The 22,696-nt window shown below is 44.8% G+C and overlaps 1 protein-coding gene across 1 annotated transcript in view; it reads right to left on the minus strand.

The window, feature by feature from the left end:
- The window catches only part of TRIP4 (thyroid hormone receptor interactor 4), a 67,683-nt gene that overhangs the window by 41,796 nt on the left and 3,191 nt on the right, over positions 1 to 22,696 (minus strand). The window contains exons 3-7 of the mRNA XM_049778674.1: positions 15,541 to 15,674; positions 14,211 to 14,423; positions 10,168 to 10,246; positions 5,995 to 6,124; positions 3,312 to 3,527 (exon numbers count right to left, since the gene is read on the minus strand). Coding sequence (XP_049634631.1) covers positions 3,312 to 3,527; positions 5,995 to 6,124; positions 10,168 to 10,246; positions 14,211 to 14,423; positions 15,541 to 15,674 — 772 coding nt within the window. The remainder of the gene's footprint in view (positions 1 to 3,311; positions 3,528 to 5,994; positions 6,125 to 10,167; positions 10,247 to 14,210; positions 14,424 to 15,540; positions 15,675 to 22,696) is intronic.

Consider the following 22,696-nt stretch of genomic DNA (forward strand, 5'->3'; position numbering starts at 1 on the left):
TTTTAAGAGAAGCATTCTGGGGGCCGGAGAGATAGCATGGAGGTAGAGCGTTTGCCTTGCATGCAGAAGGACAGTGATTTGAATCTAGGCATCCCATATGGTCCCCCAAGCCCGCCAGGAGTGATGTCTGAGCGTAGAGCCAGGAGTAACCCTTGAGCACTGCCAGTGTGACCCAACCCCACCCCACCCCCCAAAAAATGAGAAGCATTCCATTTGCCTACAATCACAGATGGTATATTATTATTATTTTTTTAATTTTTCCCTTCTTCCCCCCTCCCCCCACAGATGGTATATTATATACAATTTTACTGTAGACAAATTAATGTCATATATCATAAATGTCAAAGCATTTCCAGAGTCAGAGAGCTCAATAGGCTGAGTACATATTTTGCATGTAGAAAGCCCAAGCTCAATCCCTGGCATCACAACACAGTCAGGAGTGACCCCTGAGCATAGAGCTGGGAGCATATCCTGAGCAAAGATGAACATAAGTCAAAAATCTCCCTCCATCCAATCTTCAGCCGAAAAGAAAATGAAATCTTAATTTTTATTTATTTTTTTTTAATTTTGGTTTTTAGGCCGCACCCAGCAGTGCTTAGGGGTTACTCCTGGCTGTCTGCTCAGAAATAGCTCGTGGCAGGCACGGGAGACCATATGGGACACCGGGATTCGAACCAACCACCTTTGGTCCTGGATCGGCTGCTTGCAAGGCAAACGCCGCTGTGCTATCTCTCCGGGCCCGAAATCTTTTTTTTTTTTTTTTTTTTTTTTTGTGGTTTTTGGGTCACACCCGGCAGTGCTCAGGGGTTATTCCTGGCTCCAGGCTCAGAAATTGCTCCTGGCAGGCACGGGAGGACCATATATGGGACGCCGGGATTCGAACCGATGACCTCCTGCATGAGAGGCAAACGCCTTACCTCCATGCTATCTCTCCGGCCCCTCCGGGCCTGAAATCTTAATTTTTCATATAAAATATTGAGCATTTTTTCAAATGCCTATTGGCTATTTACATCTGTGAACTGTTCTTAGACCCATTCTTTTCTGAATTTTTCCTTTTAATTTGAATGTGGTCCTTAAAGCCATTTCATTGATACCTTGAATACAGAGAAAACCAATAGAAAACTAAATGAAACAAAACTGTTTGGGCTGTAAGACCAATTTAGTGGTTATCGGAGGCAGGGGGTGAAGGATTAGGTTAATTAGATAAAAGTGAAAAATGTACAGTAAAAAACTGGATTTTTAGTGGTAAACTGGAGTTGATAGTCTACACACATAGTGACTTAGTTTTGTTTTTGTTTTTAGGTCACACCCAATGATTCTCAGGATGGCTGTGCAATCAGGAATTACTCCTGGCAGTGCTCAGGGAACTAGATGGGATGCTAGGAATCGAGCCCAGTTCAGTCACATGAAAGGCAAACACCCTACTCTCTCTCATGCCCCATATGTTTTTTTGTTTGTTTGTTTGTTTGTTTGTTTTGGGCCACACCCAGCAGTGCTCAGGGGTTACTCCTGGCTGTCTGCTCAGAAATAGCTCCTGGCAGGCACTGGGGACCATATGGGACACCGGGATTCGAACCAACCACCTTTGGTCCTGAATCGGCTGCTTGCAAGGCAAACACCGCTGTGCTATCTCTCCGGGCCCTCTTGCCCCATATGTTAATATTCAATGTCACATACCTAAAATTTACATTTGTTATAATGCTGTTACAACAATAAAGTTAAAAAAGAAAGCTACTTTTTTGGGTGGGGGGTGTTTTTTTGGGTCACACCTGGCAATGCTCAGAGGTTTCCTCCTGGCTCTACACTCAGAAATTGCTCCTGGCAGGCTCGGGAGACCCAATGGGATGGCGGGATTCGAACCACTGTCTTTCTGCATGCAAGGCAAACACTTACCTCCATGTTATCTCTCCGGCCCCAGAAAGCTACTTTAAAAACAAAACAAAACAAAACAAAAAACCCCGCTACTTTAGTGATTGAGTTTATATACCACAATGCAGGCCTTTCTCTGTATTCAATTGTTTGATAGTTTATTTTTGTTGTTGTTTGTTTGTTTTAGGGCCATACCCAGCAGTGCTCAGGAGCTCCTCTTGGCTCTGCACTCAGAGATCAATTCTGGCAGGCTTGGGGAATCGTATGAGATATAAGGGATTGAACCTAGGTAGGCCTTGTGTAACACAAGTATCCAACTGGCTGCACTGTCATCCCAGCCCCTCACTGACTTCTTTTTTTTTTTTTTTGGCTTTTGGTTTATGAGTCATACCCGGCAGCACTCAGGGGTTACTCCTGGCTCTATGCTCAGAAATCGCTTCTGGTAGGCTCAGGGGACCATATGGGATGCCGGGATTCGAACCACCATACTTCTACATGCAGGGCAAATGCCTTAGCTCCATGCTATCTCTCTGGCCCCTCACTGACTTATTTTTATACCCACCCTGCACCTCAATGTTTGATAAATAGTTCATTATGGCATCACCAGGTAGAATACTGTTGGTCCCTGGGCACAAACAGGCCATCAGCAGCACAGGTCAAAATGATACTTCTTGGGGCCGGGAAGGTGGCGCTAGAGGTAAGGTGTCTGCCTTGCAAGCGCTAGCATAGGATGGACCATGGTTTGATCCCCCAGTGTCCCATATGGTCCCCCCAAGCCAGGGGCGATTTCTGAGCGCACAGCCAAGAGTAACCCCTGAGCGTCAAACGGGTGTGGCCCAAAAACCCAAAAAAAAAAAAAAATGGTACTTCTTTATTGGGCCCGAGTATTGACCTGTCCAGCCTGGACCAAGGGACTGAATATCTCTGGGAGAGACTTCCAGACCCCTAAGCACTGCGTGAGAAGTCTGAAAAAGCAGCTCTTCATAAAACTATTGTTTTTAGGATAAGTTCTCCTCCCTTTCCATTTTAAGATTTCTCTTAGCTATTCTGACATGTTTCTATTTCACTTATTAATTTCATGGTACCAGCATTTGAACTCAGGGTCTCATCTATGCAGAGGAACTATTCTAATGCTTTTATAATCCTACCATATACACATACATACATACATACATACAGACAGACAGACAGACACACACACACACACACACACACACACACACACACACACACACATTTGGCTTTCGGCAACCCATGATGGTGCTCAGGGCTTACTCATGGTGGTCTTCCGGGACATATGTGGTGCCAAGGACTGAACCTGCTGCACAGGTAGTATGCAAGGGAAACACCTTCCCCCTTATAAGATCTCTTCTGACCAGACTGAAAAGTTCTTCACTATCAATCTGGGCTATTTTGCATACCCTTTCTTGCATACCACTTACTTGCTATGATATTCTGCTAGTGGAGTCTCATCTTCCACAATCTTCCTGCCTGCAAAGTCAATGGTGATCTTCTTAGAGAGCCGAGAGGCATGCCGAAATTCTCTCAGTTCCTCCTCTCGTTTCTGTAAGGTTTCTCGCTCAACTTTTGACAACCATTGATTGGAATCACTGGCAAAGTAATCTGACTCATCATCAATGACTTGGGTTCTTCGAATGCTAAGGAACAAAAGAAAAAGTAATGAAGCACTAGATGATAGTCACTTAATTTCTGAAAAAATAGTTCAAGGTAGTACTAATGCTGTTCTTTCAGGTTATTATTTCAAACACAAGTACCCAAGAATGGTAGAAAATCAGGTCAAGTTTGCAATAACTTCCCAGCTTCTGCACATGCCCAGTGCAGGGCCAGATCAGCAACTGTGCTCCTCTCTCCATGAGCACAGAAGACACACAGCGACCCATGTCCAGTCTTTCCTACAAGTCCAATTTTTCAACACTGGACTTTATGTCTTGGACACTTACTATTTCAGTCTTTACACACTCAGAAATTATCTATTGTTGCTAGGCCCAGACACAGCTCTTTCCCTTTAACTGGAATTCTGGCCTGGATCCTCAGTTTGTGGATTAATCTCTGAACTCTTATTATTCATCTCTCTCTTTTTTTTCTTTTCTTTTCTTTTTTTTTTTTGATATTTGGGTCACACCTGGCAGCGCTCAGGGGTCACTCCTGGCTCTACACTCAGAAATCGCCCCTGGCATGGGGGAAAATATGGGATGCCAGGATTTGAACCACTGTCCTTCTTTTTTTTTTTTTTTTTTGTTTTTTGGGCCACACCCAGTAACGCTCAGGGGTTACTCCTGGCTATGTGCTCAGAAGTTGCTCCTGGCTTGGGGGACCATATGGGACACCGGGGGATCGAACCGCGGTCCGTCCAAGGTTAGCGCAGGCAAGGCAGGCACCCTACCTTTAGCGCCACCGCCCGGCCCAAGAACCACTGTCCTTCTGGATGCAAGGTAAAAGCCTTACCTCCATGCTATCTCTCCGGCTCCAATTATTCCATCATTTTATCTGTTTCCATAGCCCCAACCACCTGCCAATCTCATAAATTTATCTCAAGTCCATCACTAATTCTTGGATGCCAAGTTCCCAAATACAACCATCAGGGATACCTCTTCTTTTTTTGGCGGGGGCACACCCAGTACGCTCAGGGGTTATTCTTGGCTATGTACTCAGAAATCACTCTTGGGGGACCATATGGGACACCAGGGGATTGAACCAAAGTCAGTCCTATGTTAGCGCCTGCAACGCAAAAGCCCTACCACTTTCACCACCACTTCAGCCCCTACCTTTTCGTTTTTATTGGTTCACCCAGGAGTGTACTTAGCAATCATTCCTGGTAGTGACCAGGGGGCCATATTTGGAGCCAGGAATTAAACCCAGGACAGCCACATATAAGGCAAGCGCCCTACCCACTATACTAACTCTGAATTCAGGGCTACTTCTAAGATCATTCCAAAATAAACACCACAGGGGATCTAGACCAATCTTTCTTTACAGATAACTTACCTGAACTCAATAAAATTAAGTAACACCAAAGTCACAAATCCGGTTAAAACTACCTATAAACTAGTGGTTCACATAGGCAAAATAAATTACTTAAAATCAAATTCACATACTGCCTCAGTTTTCTGGTCTCACCTGGAATTGCAGAACTTTTAGTGTATGAAAAGGGCTCATAAGAAAAGTGGCCCTGTATACAAAACCCAAATAATGAAACTGGCATCTTTAAACATACTGGCAAAGGGTACAAAGAAATTAGTTTTTTTATTTATTAGGAAATGTACTCTAGCTCTAATTCTTCTTCTTTTTTTCTTTTCTTTTTTTGGTATTGGTTTTTGGACTTCTCTGATGGTACCTAGGATTTATTTCTAGCCCTGTACTCAGAGATCATTTCTGGTCATGCTTGGGGATTTTACTGTGTGTTGGAGATCAAATCCATGTGAGTGGCATATAAGACAAATGCCACACCTGCCATACTATTGCTTCAATCCCTAATTTTATTTCAAATGATAAATAACTTTTACTGAGCAGAAATTATTCTGATATTAAAATGAGTTACAGGCACCAGAGAGATAGTACAGCTCAAAAAGAAAATATATTATAGGCTTTTTACACTAAGAGGCGCCAATTGCCTAAATAATATTTTAGTGGCCATAATATGTGAATAATTCTATTGCTGAACTTTTATAAAATTTTAGGGGAACCACTCACAGCATTTTTTTGGGGGGGTCACACCTGGCAGCGCTCTGGATTACTCCTGGCTATACGCTCAGATATCTCCCCCAGCAGGCTCAGGGGACCATATGGGATGCTGGGATTCGAACCACCGTCCTTCTGCATGCAAGGCAAATGTCTTACTGCTGTGCCATCCCTCTGGCCCCTCACTCACAGCATTTCTGGGGCCACTGGATCACACCCAGAGATGTTCCAGGGCCTCTGAAACCACACCTATTGATGGTAGAGGGCAGGCAAATGCTGGTGTTGGACTCTGGGTCTGCGTATGGTAAACCTATGTTCTAAATTTGAGCCTTTTATATGCAATGCCAAGGATTAAACCCCTTTGAAACATGTGCTCTACCACTGAATACATCTGGCCCAATATTTGTTATTACAACCACATCATACCTAGTTCTGTCAAACTCTAATAGCTTGTCTTTATGCTTGATAGCCTTTTCCAGACCAGATTTAATTCTGAGCTCCTGATGAGGAAGAAGATCCTTGGTAGGGAGATCAGCCTTTCCAGAATTTTCCGTCCCTGAAATTCAATAAGCAAATCAAATAGTGTCAGCCTATAATATATATATATATATAAGTTGTGTCCACTGTACAGCAAGGAACAAATTATCAGGTCTGGGGGCTGGAGAGATAGCATAGAGGTAAGCACTGCCGGGTGTGATCCCCCCCCAAAAAAAAAAGGACAAGAAAAAAAAATATCATGTCTGGGGGGCCGGAGAGATAGCATGGAGGTGGGGTGTTCGCCTTGCATGCAGAAGGACGGTGGTTCAAATCCTGGCATCCCATATGGTCCCCCGAGCCTGCTGGGGGTGATATCTGAGCATAGAGCCAGGAATGACCCCTGAGCACTAATTGAAAATCTAATAGATTTTCTTTTTTTTTTTTTTTTTTTTCCTTTTTTGGTTTTTGGGTCACACCCGGCAGTGCTCAGGGGTTACTCCTGGCTCTACGCTCAGAAATCGCTCCTGGCAGGCTCGGGGGACCATATGGGACGCCGGGATTCGAACCACTGACCTTCTGCATGAGAGGCAAACACCTTACCTCCGTGCTATATCTCCGGCCCCAGAAAATCTAATAGATTTTCAACTGAGGCCAGAAAGACAGCATAGTGGTAGAGCATTTGTCTTATACACAGCCAACCCCGAAAAGACCCCGGTTCAATTCCCAGCATCTCATATGGTCCCCAAGAGATTTCTGAGCACAGAGCCAGGAGTAACCCGAGTGCCACTGTGTGACCCAAAAATAAAAATAAATAAAAAATAAATATTTTCAATAAACATCAAGCTCCATTTCTTCACTGGATCACTAATGGCAACCAAACTGTTCAGTCACATAATAATACATTTTAAAGGTGCCACTCTCAATGATACCACAGATCACAGATTAGTGTACAACAAGAACAAAAGAAGGGTAAAGGTACAGGGTAAGGTTTTTGCTTTTCTTTTTGTCTTTTTTGAGTGGGGGGTTTGGGCCACACCCGGTTATGCTCAGGGTTTACTCCTGGCTATATGCTCAGAAATCGCTCCTGGCTTGGGGGCCCATATGGGACATAGGGGATTGAATGGAGGTCCATCTGAGTCAGTCGTGTGCAAGGCAAATGCCCTGCCACTGAGCTATCACACTAGCCACCTCTTTTTTTATTGGTGTGTTTTTTTTTTGTTTTTTTTTTTTGTCATTTTGAGCGGGAGGGACAAGGGAGGGGAAACCAGCTATGCTTAACTAAGTCCTGGCTCTTTTTGCTCAGGGGTCAATCCTTATGGGATCAAGAAAATGAACTAGAATTCAATCCCTAGGTGCTACAATCAAACCTATGTTGTTCTCATGCAAGGCAAACACCCCAGCTACAGCTGGGGGAAATACGTTCTAAATAAAAAAAATTTTTACACCCCTTTGATGCTCAGGGGTTACTCCTGGCTAAGTGCTCAGAAATTGCCTCTGGCTTGGGGGAACCATATGGGACACCGAGGGATAGAACCGAGATCCTTCCTTGGCTAGCAGCTAGCGCTAGCAAGGCAGACACCTTACCTCTAGAGCCACCTCTCCGGCCCCAAGTAATTTCTTTTTTTTTTTTTTTTTGGTTTTGGGCCACACCCGGCAGTGCACAGGTGTTACTCCTGGCTATCTTTTCAGAAACAGCTCCTGGCAGGCACGGGGGACCATATGGGACACCAGGATTCGAACCAACCACCTTAGGTCCTGGACAGGCTGCTTGCAAGGCAAACACCGCTGTGCTATCTCTCTGGCCCCATGAAAAATATTTTCTAAATGAAAAATGAAAAACTTTGAGTAAGGTAGAATTATCTACCACTTTTCAACATGAATGTTTTATTTGGCTGTTGGTCTTCTTGAACTTCCTGAATTACTCCTGATTCTGTGGTTGGGGATTAAAGCTGGCAATACTAGGAGACCATTTGTGGTGCTGAGGATCATACAGAAAGCAGAAACATACCTGACTCCTACAATATCTCGGAGGCCTCTAAACATCTATGACTGGAAATATAGCTCAGTTATAGAGGACTTGCCTTACATGTGCAATACTATGCACAGCAAAAATAAAGGTGTAGCCTCTAAGCACTTGGAGATGTAGCCTCAAAAACTAACAAAATAGAGGCTGGAGAGATAGTACAATGGGTAAGGCACGTGCCTTGATGTGGCCAACCCAATTTCAATCCCTGACATACCGTATGATCCCAAAACAAATAAACAAACAAAATAAAAACTAATGAAGTAAATAAATAGATTTAAAAATAAATAAATGGGGAGTGGTGGTGCAAGAGGTAGCTAGCCTAGGACGAATTGCAGTTTGATCCCCCCTCATCCCATATGGTTCCCCAAGCCAGGAGCGAATTCTGAGCACATAGTCAGGAGTAACCCCTGAAAGTCACCAGGTATGGCCCAACCCCCCCCCAAAATAATAATAAAATAAAATAAAATAAATGAGTACCATCAGGAGTGATCCCTGAGTATAAATCCAGAAATTACAGCAAAGTATGACTCAAGCACACACACACACACACAAAAACAGAAGTATATTTTATATATCAAACTAAAAAATAAAAAAGTGAGGGCCGGAGAGATAGCATGGAGGTAGGACATTTGGCTTGCATGCAGAAGGACAGTGGTTCAAATCCCGGCATCCCATATTGTTTCCCAAGCCTGCCAGGAGTAACACATGAGCGCTGGCAGGTGTGACCCCGCCCTCCAAAAAAAGTGAAATGTAGTAAAGAAACAAAAATGAATAAGAACTTACATTAAGGGGCCGGGCGGTGGCGCTGGAGGTAAGGTGCCTGCCTTGCCTGCGCTAGCCTAGGACGGACCGCGGTTCGATCCCCCGGCGTCCCATATGGTCCCCCAAGAAGCCAGGAGCAACTTCTGAGCGCATAGCCAGGAGTAACCCCTGAGCGTCACAGGGTGTGGCCCAAAAAACCAAAAAAAAAAAAAAAAAAAAAAAGAACTTACATTAAGACACATGGGGGGGGGGGGCGCGGAGAGATAGCATGGAGGTAAGGCATTTGCCTTGCATTCAGAAGGTAGGTGATTTGAATTACAGCATCTCATATGGTCCCTGAGCCTGCCAGGAGCGATCTCTGAGCATAGAGCCAGGAGTAACCCCTGAGTGCTGCCGGGTGTGACCCCCCCCAAAAAAAAAAAAGACACATGGGGGGGTGGAGTGGTGACACAAGCGGTAAGACATCTGCCTTTCATGCACTAGCCTAGGACAGATCGCAGTTCGATCCCCCGGCGTCCCATATGGTCCCCCAAGCCAGGAGCCATTTCTGAGTATTATGCCAGGAGTAACCCCTGAGCTTCACTGGGTGTGGCCCAAAAAAAAGACACGAGCAGCAGAGTCTTAGGATACTCAGTGTCTATGGGTCACTCACACTGACACTGCCCAGCTTGTCAACCTGACAGCTCAGTGTGCAGGACTAAAGAGGCTCACAACTGTGGTACTGCTCAGAGCCACTATAGCCACACTCAACAATGATCAATGAGGGCAAAATTATATGTGCTGGAGTTACAGAGACAGGACCATGCTGGGTCCAGATAGAACAATGGGGAAGACACTGACATTAAATGTGGTCAACTATGCTCGATCCGGAACACAATATATGGTCCCCTGAGCCCTGCCATGAGTGATACCTGAGCACAGACCCAGCTGTAGACCCTGAGCACTGCTGGAGGTGGGACTCTCAAAACAGTTATCTTGGGGCTGGAGCAGTTGCTCAAGCGGTAAGGTGTCTATTTGCCTTGCCTGCGCTAGCCGAGACAGACTGCGGTTCGATCCCCTGGTGTCCCATATGGTCCCTCAAGCCAGGAGCGATTTCTGAGCACATAGCCAGGAGTAACCCCTGAGCGTCAAATGGGTGTGGCCCAAAAACCAAAAAAAAAAAAATAAAAATAAAAACAAATTAAAACAAACAAACAAACAAAAGCAATTAACTTAATATGAGTAAGTCCCCTGTGAAGCAGTGACTACGCTGCACTCCAATGTAGTGAGAGACAAGCAGAGGTCTGACTCAGTAGCCAGTTGCCAGAAAGAGTCATTCAGAGGCTGCCACCTACCTGCCAGGAGTTTTTTGAGCAGCTTCTGGCTCTTGTTGGAGTCTCTTTGTAAAATGCCCTGCTCCTCTCGAGTGCACACCTATAAAGCAAGAGCAGAAACAAGAATTCTATTGTTTGTTTGGGTGTTAGAGTTGGTGTCATTGGGAAAGAGCAGTTTTTCGCTGGATATCATCCAGGCACTACAAAACATCAGAATCTACAAAGAATGATCTACAAAAATAATCCTAAGAAACAACATAAAAAACTTACTCTCACCTTCTATTTTTTCCTTGACAGAACTAAAAAGTGACCTTATATTACACAATAGATATGGCAATAAAACAGAGATTGGTGCTTTATGATATAAACAGACCAAAAATTTATATTAAAATAAATTTTATCCGAATCTCTTTACATTTCTCCCTTCTTTTATGAAACAGAAAAAATGTTCTTACTGATTTAAGAGTGAATAAAAGTATACTGGGGCCAAAGAGATAGCACAGTAGGGCATTTGCCTTGCATGTGGCTGACCGGGGAGGGACCCAGTTAGATTCCAGGCATCCGATATGGTCCCCCAGCCTGCCAGGGGTGATTTCTGAGTGCAGAGCCAGGAGTAACCCCTGAGCAAGGCTGGGTGTGGCCCAAGAACCAATCCATCAATCAATCAATAAAGTTTAAAAATATAAAAAAATGAAAAAGTAAATCACGGGCCAGAGAGAAAGTGCAGAAGGTAAGGCACTTGCCTTGCATGCAGCTACATTCACTGACCCCAGTTTGATCCCTGGTACCTCGTAACTTGCCTTAAGCACAGTTAGGGGTCACTCCAGAGCACAAAGCCAGACTGAAGATTACTCAGTGTTGGTCGAAAAAAAATAAACATAGGGGCCAAGAGATAGCATGGAGAGAGGGCATTTGCCTTGCACGCAGAATGAAAAAGTGCTCAGGGATCACTCCTAGTAATGATTAGGGCACCATATGCTGTGCCAGGGATCAAATAAACATATGTGACACATGTACTTACCACCAAGCACATCTGGCTCTAACTAATCATTTTATGAACTTTTGATGGCACAAATCTCATGACTTTTTTGTTTTGGGGCTACACTTGGGGATTACTCCTGAAGGAAGTAATAGTAATAGTAATCACCCCTGAAGGGGCCAGAGCGATAGCATAGCAATAGGGCGTTTGCCTTGCACGTGGCTGATCCAGAAAGGACCTGGTTCGATCCCCAGCATCCCATATGGTCTCCCAAGCCAGCAGTGTGATTTCTGAGCGCATAGCCAGGAGCATCACCTGAGTGTGACCTGAGCTTCACACCCCTGAGGTCACTGGGTGTGCCCCCCCCTCCGTATATCACTCCTGAAGGTTCTCAGAGTCAAATAAAGAATGCTGGGGACTGAAACCAGGTCAACAGCAAGACAAGTGCACAGCCCACTGTAATCTCACTTCAGAACTTAGACAAAACATATCTTGGGATCATTCTCTTTATTATTTTCCCTGATAATATTAAAATTTCACATATATGTGTACCTCAGTTGAGTATATACATAAACACATCACATATACATGTATTACAAAGATATTCATTAGATGAATATTTCGCATCAAAGAAGGAAAACAAAGCTATATAAAAGGGATACCTTAATCATTGCCACCACTTCTGTCAGCAGCTCACTAGCAAAGTCAGCCTTCTAGACAACCCATTGCCATGTTTACAGATCACTTCTGTAACACTAAACTTACTATAAGTCATTCTTTTGCTTTTGGTTTGTTTTTTTCTTTTTTTTTTGGTTTTTGGGCCACACCCGGCGTTGCTCAGGGGTTACTCCTGGCTGTCTGCTCAGAAATAGCTCCTGGGGCCGGGCAGTGGGGCTAGAGGTAAGGTGCCTGCCTTGCCTGCGCTAGCCTTGGATGGACCGAGGTTCGATCCCCCGGCGTCCCATATGGTCCCCCAAGCCAAATCGACTTCTGAGCGCATAGCCAGGAGTAACCCCTGAGCGTCACCGGGTGTGGCCCAAAAACAAAAAAACAAAACAAAACAAAACAAAAAGAAATAGCTCCTGGCAGGCACGGGGGACCATATGGGACACCGGGATTTGAACCAACCACCTTTGGTCCTGGATTGGCTACTTGCAAGGCAAACGCCACTGTGCTATCTATCCGGGCCCACTATAAGTCATTCTTATAGAGACCTCAGAGCTATAAAAAGAAGTCGTCTTGAGGCCGGCGTGGTGGCGCTAGAGGTAAGGTGTCTGCCTTGCCAGCGCTAGCCTAGGACGAACCGCGGTTCGATCCCCCAGTGTCCTATATGGTCCCTCAAGCCAGGAGCGACTTCTGAATGCATAGCCAGGAGTAACCCCTGAGCGTCACCGGGTGTGGCCCAAAAACAAAAAAACAAAACAAAACAAAACAAAAAGAAATAGCTCCTGGCAGGCACGGGGGACCATATGGGACACCGGGATTTGAACCAACCACCTTTGGTCCTGGATTGGCTACTTGCAAGGCAAACGCCACTGTGCTATCTATCCGGGCCCACTATAAGTCATTCTTATAGAGACCTCAGAGCTATAAAAAGAAGTCGTCTTGAGGCCGGCGTGGTGGCGCTAGAGGTAAGGTGTCTGCCTTGCCAGCGCTAGCCTAGGACGAACCGCGGTTCGATCCCCCAGTGTCCTATATGGTCCCTCAAGCCAGGAGCGACTTCTGAATGCATAGCCAGGAGTAACCCCTGAGCATTACCGGGTGTGGCCCAAAAACCAAAAAAAAAAAAAAAAAAAAAAAGAAGTCTTTCTTTGAAACAGAAGCTATAATGACTTTTTTTTGGTTTTTGGTTTTTGGGTCATACCTGGCGGTGCTCAGGAGTTACTCTTGGCTCTACACTCAGAAATCACCCCTGGCAGGCCCAGGGGACCATATGGGATGCCGGGATTCGAACCACCGTCTTCTGCATGCAGGACAAATGCCTTATCGATGTCCTATCTCTCTGGCCCGGAAGCTATAATGACTTAAAGAGGATATAAGAGTGACTTTATTCCCCTGGAGAGGTGAACCAGATCTGAAAACTTTTAAGAAAAACTTGTTTTCTTAAAATGCAGCTGCTACAAAACTTAGACTTCTGGCCAGAGATAATACAGGAGAGGAGTGGAGTGCTTGTCCTGCATTTGGCCAATCTCAGTGCAATCCACAATACTGCATATGATTCCCCAACCATGGGCAGGGGCTACTCCTTAGAGTTGGGAATAGTCCCTGAGCGCTGCTAGATATGGTCCAATACCCTTCTCTTCCAACGAAAGCAAAAGACTTAGATCTTTTTTTAACAATTTAAACAACAAACAAAACCTTTCTCAGGGATCAGAGAATTAGAACTAGAACAGGTTCAGTCCTGGTACCATAATATGTCAGGAGTAATACTTGAGCACAGAGCCAGAGAAGCCCTTAACACTGCTGCATGTGGACCCAAAACAAAAACACCCACCCTGAAAAAAGGAAATTGCCTTTCCCATTAAAAGAGCAAAGTAATGGGGCTGGAGCAATAGCACAGAGGTAAGGTGTTTTCCCCCCCCCCCCCGCCCCAATATTTTAGGGTGTTTTTTTTTGGTATTTATTTATTTTTGTTTGTTTTTGTTTTTTTGTTTGTTTGTTTTTCGGGCCACACCTGTTTGATGCTCAGGGGTTACTCCTGGCTAAACGCTCAGAAATTGCCCCTGGCTTGGGGGGACCATATGGGACGCCGGGGAATTGAACCATGGTCGTGATCTTTCCTTGGCTAGCGCTTGCAAGGCAGACACCTTACCTCTAGCGCCACCCTCACCGGCCCCAGGGTTTTTTTGGTATTTAAACACCATAACGGTTACAGGGTTCTTCATGACAGTTTTTTTCTATAGATAAAGTTGTTCATGATTGAGTTACAGTCATGCAATGTATAACAACCTTCACCAATGTGCATTACCTAAGGTTTTTGATGAATCAAATTTCTGCTGCTACAGTTTCTGAACATGTTAAAGAAAACACTAAGGAAAAAGAAAAATGGTGTGAATGGCATGTTAAGACAGACAAAACAGCTTACCAGGGAACTGCAGAATAAGCAAGGGCCAGAACCTTCTTGTTCACAGACGATTCTGCCACAAACCAGACAGTTATTGATGAGTTTGTGCTTCTGGCCCAAGCAGTCACAAGGATGGCGCCCAGGAATCAAAACTGCAAGTCTATCCTGTCCCTCCTTTGTGTACAAGCTCACAAACTTTGTCTTCTTCTTCGAAGAGTTGTTATTCTCTTGAGCCTAATTGTACCAAAACATATTACCCACGATGAAAGACAATGCAAATGAATGACAACAGAAAAAATAAAAACAAAAATATCTGAAATTCTACTCAAGAGTTTCCTAGTAATGATAAAGAAAGAAAAGGGCAGGAATAAATTAGTTAAGATCAGTTTGAGGAGCTAGAGTGATCCCCGGCATTGCATATGGTCCCCAAGCCTGCCAGGATAGATTTTTTTGAGTGCAGATCCAGGAGTGACCTTGAGGACTGATGGTTGTGGTCCAAAAATACTACTACTACTACTACTACTACTAATAATAATAATAATAATAATGATAATAATAATAATGTCAGTTTGAAAGGCGGTTATGCTCAAGAAAAATTAATAATTGCTGTGTTTCTTTTTCTGGTAGCTTTGGCCCTCTAATATAGCTAGTACAAGGTATATTTATCAGCTGTCTACAGAAGAGCTAATAAATTTTGAGGGTGTAGGGCAGTGGTCCTCAAACTATGGCCCGCGGGCCACATATTGTATTTGTATCTTTTGTTTCTTCATTGCAAAATAAGATATATGCAGTGTGCATAAGAATTCGTTCATAAGTTTTGTTTTTACTATAGTCAGACCCTCCAATGGACTGAGGGACAGTGAACTGGCCCCCTGTTTAAAAAGTTTGAGGACCCCTGGTGTAGTAGTGTTTGAGGCTACCCTTAGTTCTTTTTTTGGGGGTGGGGGTTTGGGCCACACCCGGCGTTGCTCAGGGGTTACTCCTGGCTGTCTGCTCAGAAATAGCTCCTGGCAGGCACGAGGGACCATATGGGACACTGGGATTCGAACCAACCACCTTTGGTCCTGGATCGGCTGCTTGCAAGGCAAACACCGCTGTGCTATCTCTCCGGGCCCTACCCTTAGTTCTTTAATCAAGCACTGCTCCTAGTGGTTAAGCCAGATTTGATCCCAGCATTCCATATGATCCTCTGAACACTGGCAGGAGTAATTCCTAAGAAAAGAGTCAGGAGTAAGCCCTGAGAATTCTGAGGTGTGGTCCCAAGACAAGTAGCAACAACAGTGACAACAACAAAAATGTATCAGTTCCTCTTCACCAAGTTAGAGAAACGCTTTGTTCTCTTAGTGTATACCTTGGCCAAATCAAAAGGGGTTTTGACTTCAATAGTTGTGTCAGGTTCAACAAATGCAGGGACTTCCTGTCTGTTTCTCCCTTTCCGACGACTCCTCTTTAATTGGTCTCCAGATCTCTGTCCATCTGAAACATCTTTAAAGAAAAGAAAGAAGAAAAGAGTATTTATGTACAGATCAGTAGATGGATAATAGTAGCATTTGGGCGGGAGAGATAGCACACAGGCGTTTGCTTTGCAAACCCAGGACCTAAGGTGATTGCTTCGAATCCTGGCATCCTATATGGTCCCCGGTGCTTGCCAGGAGCTATTTCTGAACATATGTCCAGGAGTAACCTCTGAGCACTGCCAGGTGTGGCCCAAAAACAGAAAAAGAAAAAGAAAATAGTAGTATTGATTTCTGAACTGGCAGTTAATACTGAGAAAACAATGTTTTGTCATTAAATCTGATATCAGGCAGGTTATTTTCTGCAATGAGGATAGCCAGACCCAACACAGTGCTAGGTAGTTCTCAGCAATGCTACAGACTATGTACATCTAGGGTTGAACCTGGAATTCACACACACACAGTTTATGCTCCGTTGTTTTTAGCTAGTGATCCAGCCCATATTGTTTTGGGGGCTCACCCAGAAATTACTGCGAGTTACTGTTCATTCAGTCTTGAGGGGCCATTTCTGGCTGTGCTTGGGAACCAAGTGGTGTCAGGTATGAGTTTAGGTCCCATGATTGAAAATATGCACTTAAGGGGCCAGAGAGATTGCATGGAAGTAAGGCGTTTGCTTTGAATGCAAAAGGACAGTGGTTCAAATCCCGGCATACCATATGGTTCCCCCTACTTGAGCCTGCCAGGAACGATTTCTGAGCGTAGAGCCAGAAGTAACACCTGAACGCTGCTGGGTGTGACCCAAAAACCAAAAAAATAATAAAGTATATATATATATGTACTTTAGTCCACTGAGCTCCAACTCCCAAACCAAATTATTTTATTTATTTATTTTTTTGGTTTTGGGGTCACAACTGGCAGCGCTCAGGGGTTACTCCTGGCTCTACGCTCAGAAATAGCTACTGGGAGGCTCAGGGGACCATATGGGATGCTGGGATTCAAACCACCGTCCTTCAGCATCTAAGGCAAACGACCTACCTCTGTGCTATTTCTCCAGCCCCCCAAACCAAAATTTTTAATTACTTTCCTCAGACAGAAATTTTAACCATATTTTCAAGACAATTAATGATGAAGATTACTGGCTAAAGAAATAAATTAAAATTTTGATATGTTGGGGCCGGAGAGATAGCATGGAGGTAAGGCGTTTGCCTTTCATGCAGAAGGACAGTGGTTCGGTGGTTCGAATCCTGGCATCCCATATGGTCCCCTGTGCCTGCCAGGGGCGATTTCTGAGCATAGAGCCAGCACTGCCAGGTGTGACCAAAAAAAAAAAATGTTTTGATATGTAGGGGCCGAAGCGATAGCACAGTGGTAAGGCCTTGCACGTGGCCAACACAGGAGGGAACTGGGTTCAAATTCCGGCATCCCATGTGGTCCCCCGAGCCTGCCAGGAGCAACTTCTGAACACAGAGTCAGGAGTAACTCTTGAGCGCTGCTAAATGTGATCCCCCCCAAAAAAAGCTCACTAAGTGAGCTTGGTGACAGAAGTCACCAGGAGTTAGTTGCTTGTCTTGCATGGAGCTGACCTGAGTTCAATCCCCAATCCCATGAATGGTCCTCTGAACACCACTTGGAGTGATACCTAAGTACAGAAGAAGTAAGCCCTGAGCACCTCTGGGTGTGACTCTCATACCTATCCCTCCCCAAAATAATATGGTGGGGGGAAAACAGAACAGGAGTAAAAGTACATGGCTTATATGCAGCCGGTCAACCCTGTTATGAGCCCCAGCACCACATGGTTTCCAAACTTCACTGGGAAACCTAGAGCACTGATGGGTAGTCAGGTAACTCCTGGCACCACACGACCCAAGGATGCCAACCATCGTCCAAAATAATAAATAGTTGATGGCAGGGTCAAAGAGATAGATCCGAGGGCTAAAACAATACTTTTCTCCATAAGTACAACAAGTAGTGCTGGGTATAGTATATATACTATATATATATATATATATATATATATATATATATATATATATATATATATATATATATATATATATATATATATATATATATATAGTACCCAAAACATCAAATGGCAGGTTTTTGTTGGTTCTTCATCTTTTGATGTTGGGTCTTTTTTTATTTTTGGTTTTTGGGCCACATCCAGTGGCTCAGAGGTTACTCCTGGCTCTGTGGTCAGAAATCAATCCCGACAGGCTTGGGGGATCATATGGAATGCTGGAGATTGAACGCAGGTCTGTCCCGGGTCAGCCATGTACAAGGCAAATGTTATCACTGTGCTATCATTCTAGCCCTCTTCATCTTTTGTACCATATAAAAAATTAATTCTATGGGCCAGGGTTAAGGTGTTTGCTTTGTGTGGCAATACATATGTTCCCCTGAGCACCTACAGGAGTAAGTTCTGAGCACTGCAGGTGTGCTCCCCCTCACAATTACTTCTTTTTTTTTTTTTTTTTTTAATTTTTTTTATTTTTAATTATGAGAACAAGGATGCAAAGAAAGAGGACAAGGTAAAGTTACAGTGGAAGGACAATACATAACATAATTCTCAGAAGTCCCCTTGCTGATATCCCAACTTTGAAATTTCATCCAAAGAACATTAAGATTGTAACACACTATAATATTTCTTAACAGCACACAAGGCAATCTAAAGCCATAAAACTTACATAACTCCTTAAACATTACAGGCATAGCATTTTTTTTACATTTCCATATTCATGCATATTAGCTTAAGTTGACCTCAAATCTTAACTGGGTTCTTTTTAAGGATTAGAGTCAAAGGAGCACAGCAAAAATGGTGTTAGAGTGGCAATTGTTGTTTGCATAGGCCCACCAAAATATGAGGGACATGGAAAGAAATAACCTTGGCCTAAATACAAAAAGACCCGATCCCTGAAGGTTCCTGGCACAAGACCAACTCTAGGCTCCAGGCAAGCTAGATCGTCCAATCCAAGACATTGTCTGTAGTGCCAACACACTTATATTTTTCACACAGTCTCTGTTGTTGGTATCAAGATTCTGTATTTAAGATCCTGGAATCTGTATATCCAACATTGAAGTCAGGATGTGGAGCGTCCTCTGGTTTCACCTTACAATCAAAGGGCAATGCAGGGAGCCCTGTCCTGTAAGCAAATCGTTGTTGTTGTTAAGTCTTCTCAGTGTTAATGGAAGTCTCTTTTGAGCAGGACAATGTCTGAGCAGTGTAGAGTCTTCCTTGGTAGAGGATTGCTTCCAGGTGATGCTATAGACCAGCCTGGATGTTTTGTGGATGGCTTCCCTGGTTCAGGGAAATGCCCTTTCTTCTGAGGTCTGTGCCAGGTCGTTATGTCAATGTTCAGGGTGTAAGGTCCCTTTGCACTATAAGATTTGTCTGTACCAATCTCTATTAGATAGGATCTTATTTATATGTATAGTATTTTCCCATTTTAATGTGCCTATGCAAAAAAGGAGCAATGCCACGTGGTGTTCTTGGCCCATAAGGGGGTGATAAGAACAATTATGGTTCAATCATAAGCATTAATCTGGGGGACTCTTTCTCTAAGATTCCTTGTTAAACAGCTCAAAAAGAGAAGGAGAAAAGCGGTTAGAATCATCACTATATAAGACAACATTTAGTAAGAATTATAGCTGTCAGAGAAAAAAAACAAAATATTCTAAAGAAATACGTGTCCATTTTATGTATCTTGAAACAGTTTGGGGTTGTTACACACAATGCATGGCTTTGGTCTGTGATAACGCTTGTACACTACTGATTAAAAAGAGTAATGTAGATTAGAGATGTTTGGGGGGGATAGAGAGTAAAGGAATAAAAAAGAGCTTTGTAGGGATGTGGAAAGGGCACGATACAAAATAAAGATTCTGGATACGTAAAACGTAACATAACAATAGGAATACTCTTAATATATGAAGTACGCGCGGGGGCACTAGCCCCAGCGCGGTTCTGCAGTTTTGGGATGCATAGGGCGGGATTTCTCCCCCCCCTCCCCCCAGGGCCCGATTAACCAGGCGTGGCCCTGAAGACCCACCAGGTTTGGAGGGATCTTGGCCCCTGGACTAGGAGTTCAGCCCAGGGGACCTGTGGCTAGCTGTCCTGCCCAGAGCCCCCAACATACCAGTCAAAGACCCAGAAATCCTGGCATGTGGAGTGGTCTGAGCCCAGCTGTGCCTCTGCAGTTTTGGGATGCATAGGGCGGGATTTCTCCCCCCCCTCCCCCCAGGGCCCGATTAACCAGGCGTGGCCCTGAAGACCCACCAGGTTTGGGGGGATCTTGGCCCCCTGGACTAGGAGTTCAGCCCAGGGGACCTGTGGCTAGCTGTCCTGCCCAGAGCCCCCAACATACCAGTCAAAGACCCAGAAATCCTGGCATGTGGAGTGGTCTGAGCCCAGCCGTGCCTCTGCAGTTTTGGGATGCACAGGGCGGAATTTCTCCCCCCCTCCCCCCAGGGCCCGATTAACCAGGTGTGGCCCTGAAGACCCACCAGGTTTGGGGGGATCTTGGCCCCCTGGACTAGGAGTTCAGCCCAGGGGACCTGTGGCTAGCTGTCCTGCCCAGAGCCCCCAATATACCAGTCAAAGACCCAGAAATCCTGGCATGTGGAGTGGTCTGAGCCCAGCCGTGCCTCTGCAGTTTTGGGATGCACAGGGCGGGATTTCTCCCCCCCTCCCCCCAGGGCCCGATTAACCAGGCGTGGCCCTGAAGACCCACCAGGTTTGGGGGGATCTTGGCCCCCTGGACTAGGAGTTCAGCCCAGGGGACCTGTGGCTAGCTGTCCTGCCCAGAGCCCCCAACATACCAGTCAAAGACCCAGAAATCCTGGCATGTGGAGTGGTCTGAGCCCAGCCGTGCCTCTCCCCTCACAATTACTTCTAAGGAGCAGGTAGATGGCTCACTAAACTGGACTGGACTGTGTATACAGGAGTCTCAGGTTTAGTCCCCAGTAGTACAAGAGCTCTGAGCATTGAGCTGGGGGTAGTTCTAGCTCTGTTAGAACTATCTTCCAAATCAACAAAAACCATTTTTTCCCTAGGGAAGAGGAGATTCTCCCTTGCAGGACACTTTATCTCTATGTGAGAGACCTGTATTCAACCCCATATTTAACCCCCAAATCCCAGTCATAGACCCCCAAACATCCCACAGTGATCCCCAAGTACTATAAGGTATGACAACAAACCAAGAACATAAATAGTTATGGGCTGGAATGATAGCACAGTGGGTAGGGCATGTGCCTTGCACACAGTGGACCCAGGTTTGATCTCTCCTGTATATGATCCCGCAGCACCACCAGGAATGACCTGAGTGCAGAGTCAGAAGTAATCCCTGAGCACCACCGACCAACCAGTGTGGTACAACTACCACCACCACCACCAACAATAACAAAATTAATTAGAAAAGCAACCTCTGGAGGGCCCGGAGAGATAGCACAGCGGCGTTTGCTTTGCAAGCAGGACCAAAGGTGGTTGGTTTGAATCCCGGTGTCCCATATGGTCCCCCGTGCCTGCCAGGAGCTATTTCTGAGCAGATAGCCAGGAGTAACCCCTGAGCACTGCCGGGTGTGACCCAAAAACTAAAAAAAAAAAAGAAAAGCAACCTCTGGGGCCGGAGAGATAGCATGGAGGTAAGGCGTTTGCCTTTCATGCAGGAGGTCATCGGTTTGAATCCCGGCGCCCCATATGGTCCCCCGTGCCTGCCAGGAGCAATTTCTGAGCCTGGAGCCAGGAATAACCCCTGAGCACTGACGGGTGTGACCCAAAAATCACCAAAAAAAAAAAAAAAAAAAAAAAGCAACCTCTAAAAGATAATCATACTAAAACTAGTCAATATTTACTTTCTTGGGGCCGGGCGGTGGCGCTGGAGGTAAGGTGCCTGCCTTGCCTGCGCTAGCCTAGGACGGACCGGACCGCGGTTCGATCCCCCCGTGTCCCATATGGTCCCCCAAGAAGCCAGGAGCAATTTCTGAGCGCATAGCCAGGAGTAACCCCTGAGCGTCACAGGGTGTGGCCCAAAAACAAAAACAAAAAAAAAAAAATTTACTTTCTTTAGTACATGCATACATTTTCAAATTATTTGTAAGATTTGCATTTGCAAATGCCTTATTTTGTGAGCCAGGTAGGGATTAAACCCAATGCTTCAGATGTGTACCCTACAGAATCATAATTCTGTTACCTACACACAGATATTTTTAGTTTCTAGTTGTTTAATTTCTAATGCTAAGGCTCAAACCCAGGAACTCACACATGCAAAGCAAGCGCTCTACTGCTAAGCTACATCCTAAGCCCTAAAAACAAGCTTAGCATTTTTGAAGTAGGTAACTTAAGCAGTTTATCATTCTATTATTTAAAACCATATTGCAATGATTTTTTGTAACAGAGGCAATTTGGTAGACATGTTACTGTATACTTCCACCACTATCATGCCAAGATGCCCCTCCCTGACTGTTCTTAAATTCTTTCCAGTTCCAACCCCAACCTACCTCCCTGTTCCCTACTTTGATACTCAGCACACTCAATTCTAAACCCCAGTCATCTTTAGATTGTTTTAGTTTAAAATTCTGAACTACAAGCTGAAGAGACAGTACAGTGGTTAAAGCATTTGTCTTGCAACCAATCAATCCCAGTTTGATCCCCAGCACATCTGATATCACTGCATTTCTGGGAGAGACCCTCAAGTTCCAAGCAGGGAACAACTGCTGAGCACTGTCAGGCATGACTGGAAAACAATATATATGTAAGCACACACAGGAGGATTTTACTTCAGTGAACTGTGAAGAAACTTTCATCCAGGGTGACAAATAATACCAGGTCATTGCAGAACAGATAGTACAATGAAAGGGTAAGGTGGGAGCCGGAGAGATAGCATGGAGGTAAGGCATTTGCCTTGCAATCAAAAGGTTGGTGTTTCAAATCTCGGCATCCCAAATGGTCCCCTGAGCCTGCCAGGAGCGATTTTTTTTTTTTTTTTTTTTTGGGTCACACCCGGCAGTGCTCAGGGGTTTTTCCTGGCTCTGCGCTCAGAAATTGCTCCTGGCATGCAC

The sequence above is a fragment of the Suncus etruscus genome, chromosome 1 (assembly GCF_024139225.1).
Source record: "Suncus etruscus isolate mSunEtr1 chromosome 1, mSunEtr1.pri.cur, whole genome shotgun sequence".
In the NCBI taxonomy this organism is placed as follows: domain Eukaryota; kingdom Metazoa; phylum Chordata; class Mammalia; order Eulipotyphla; family Soricidae; genus Suncus; species Suncus etruscus.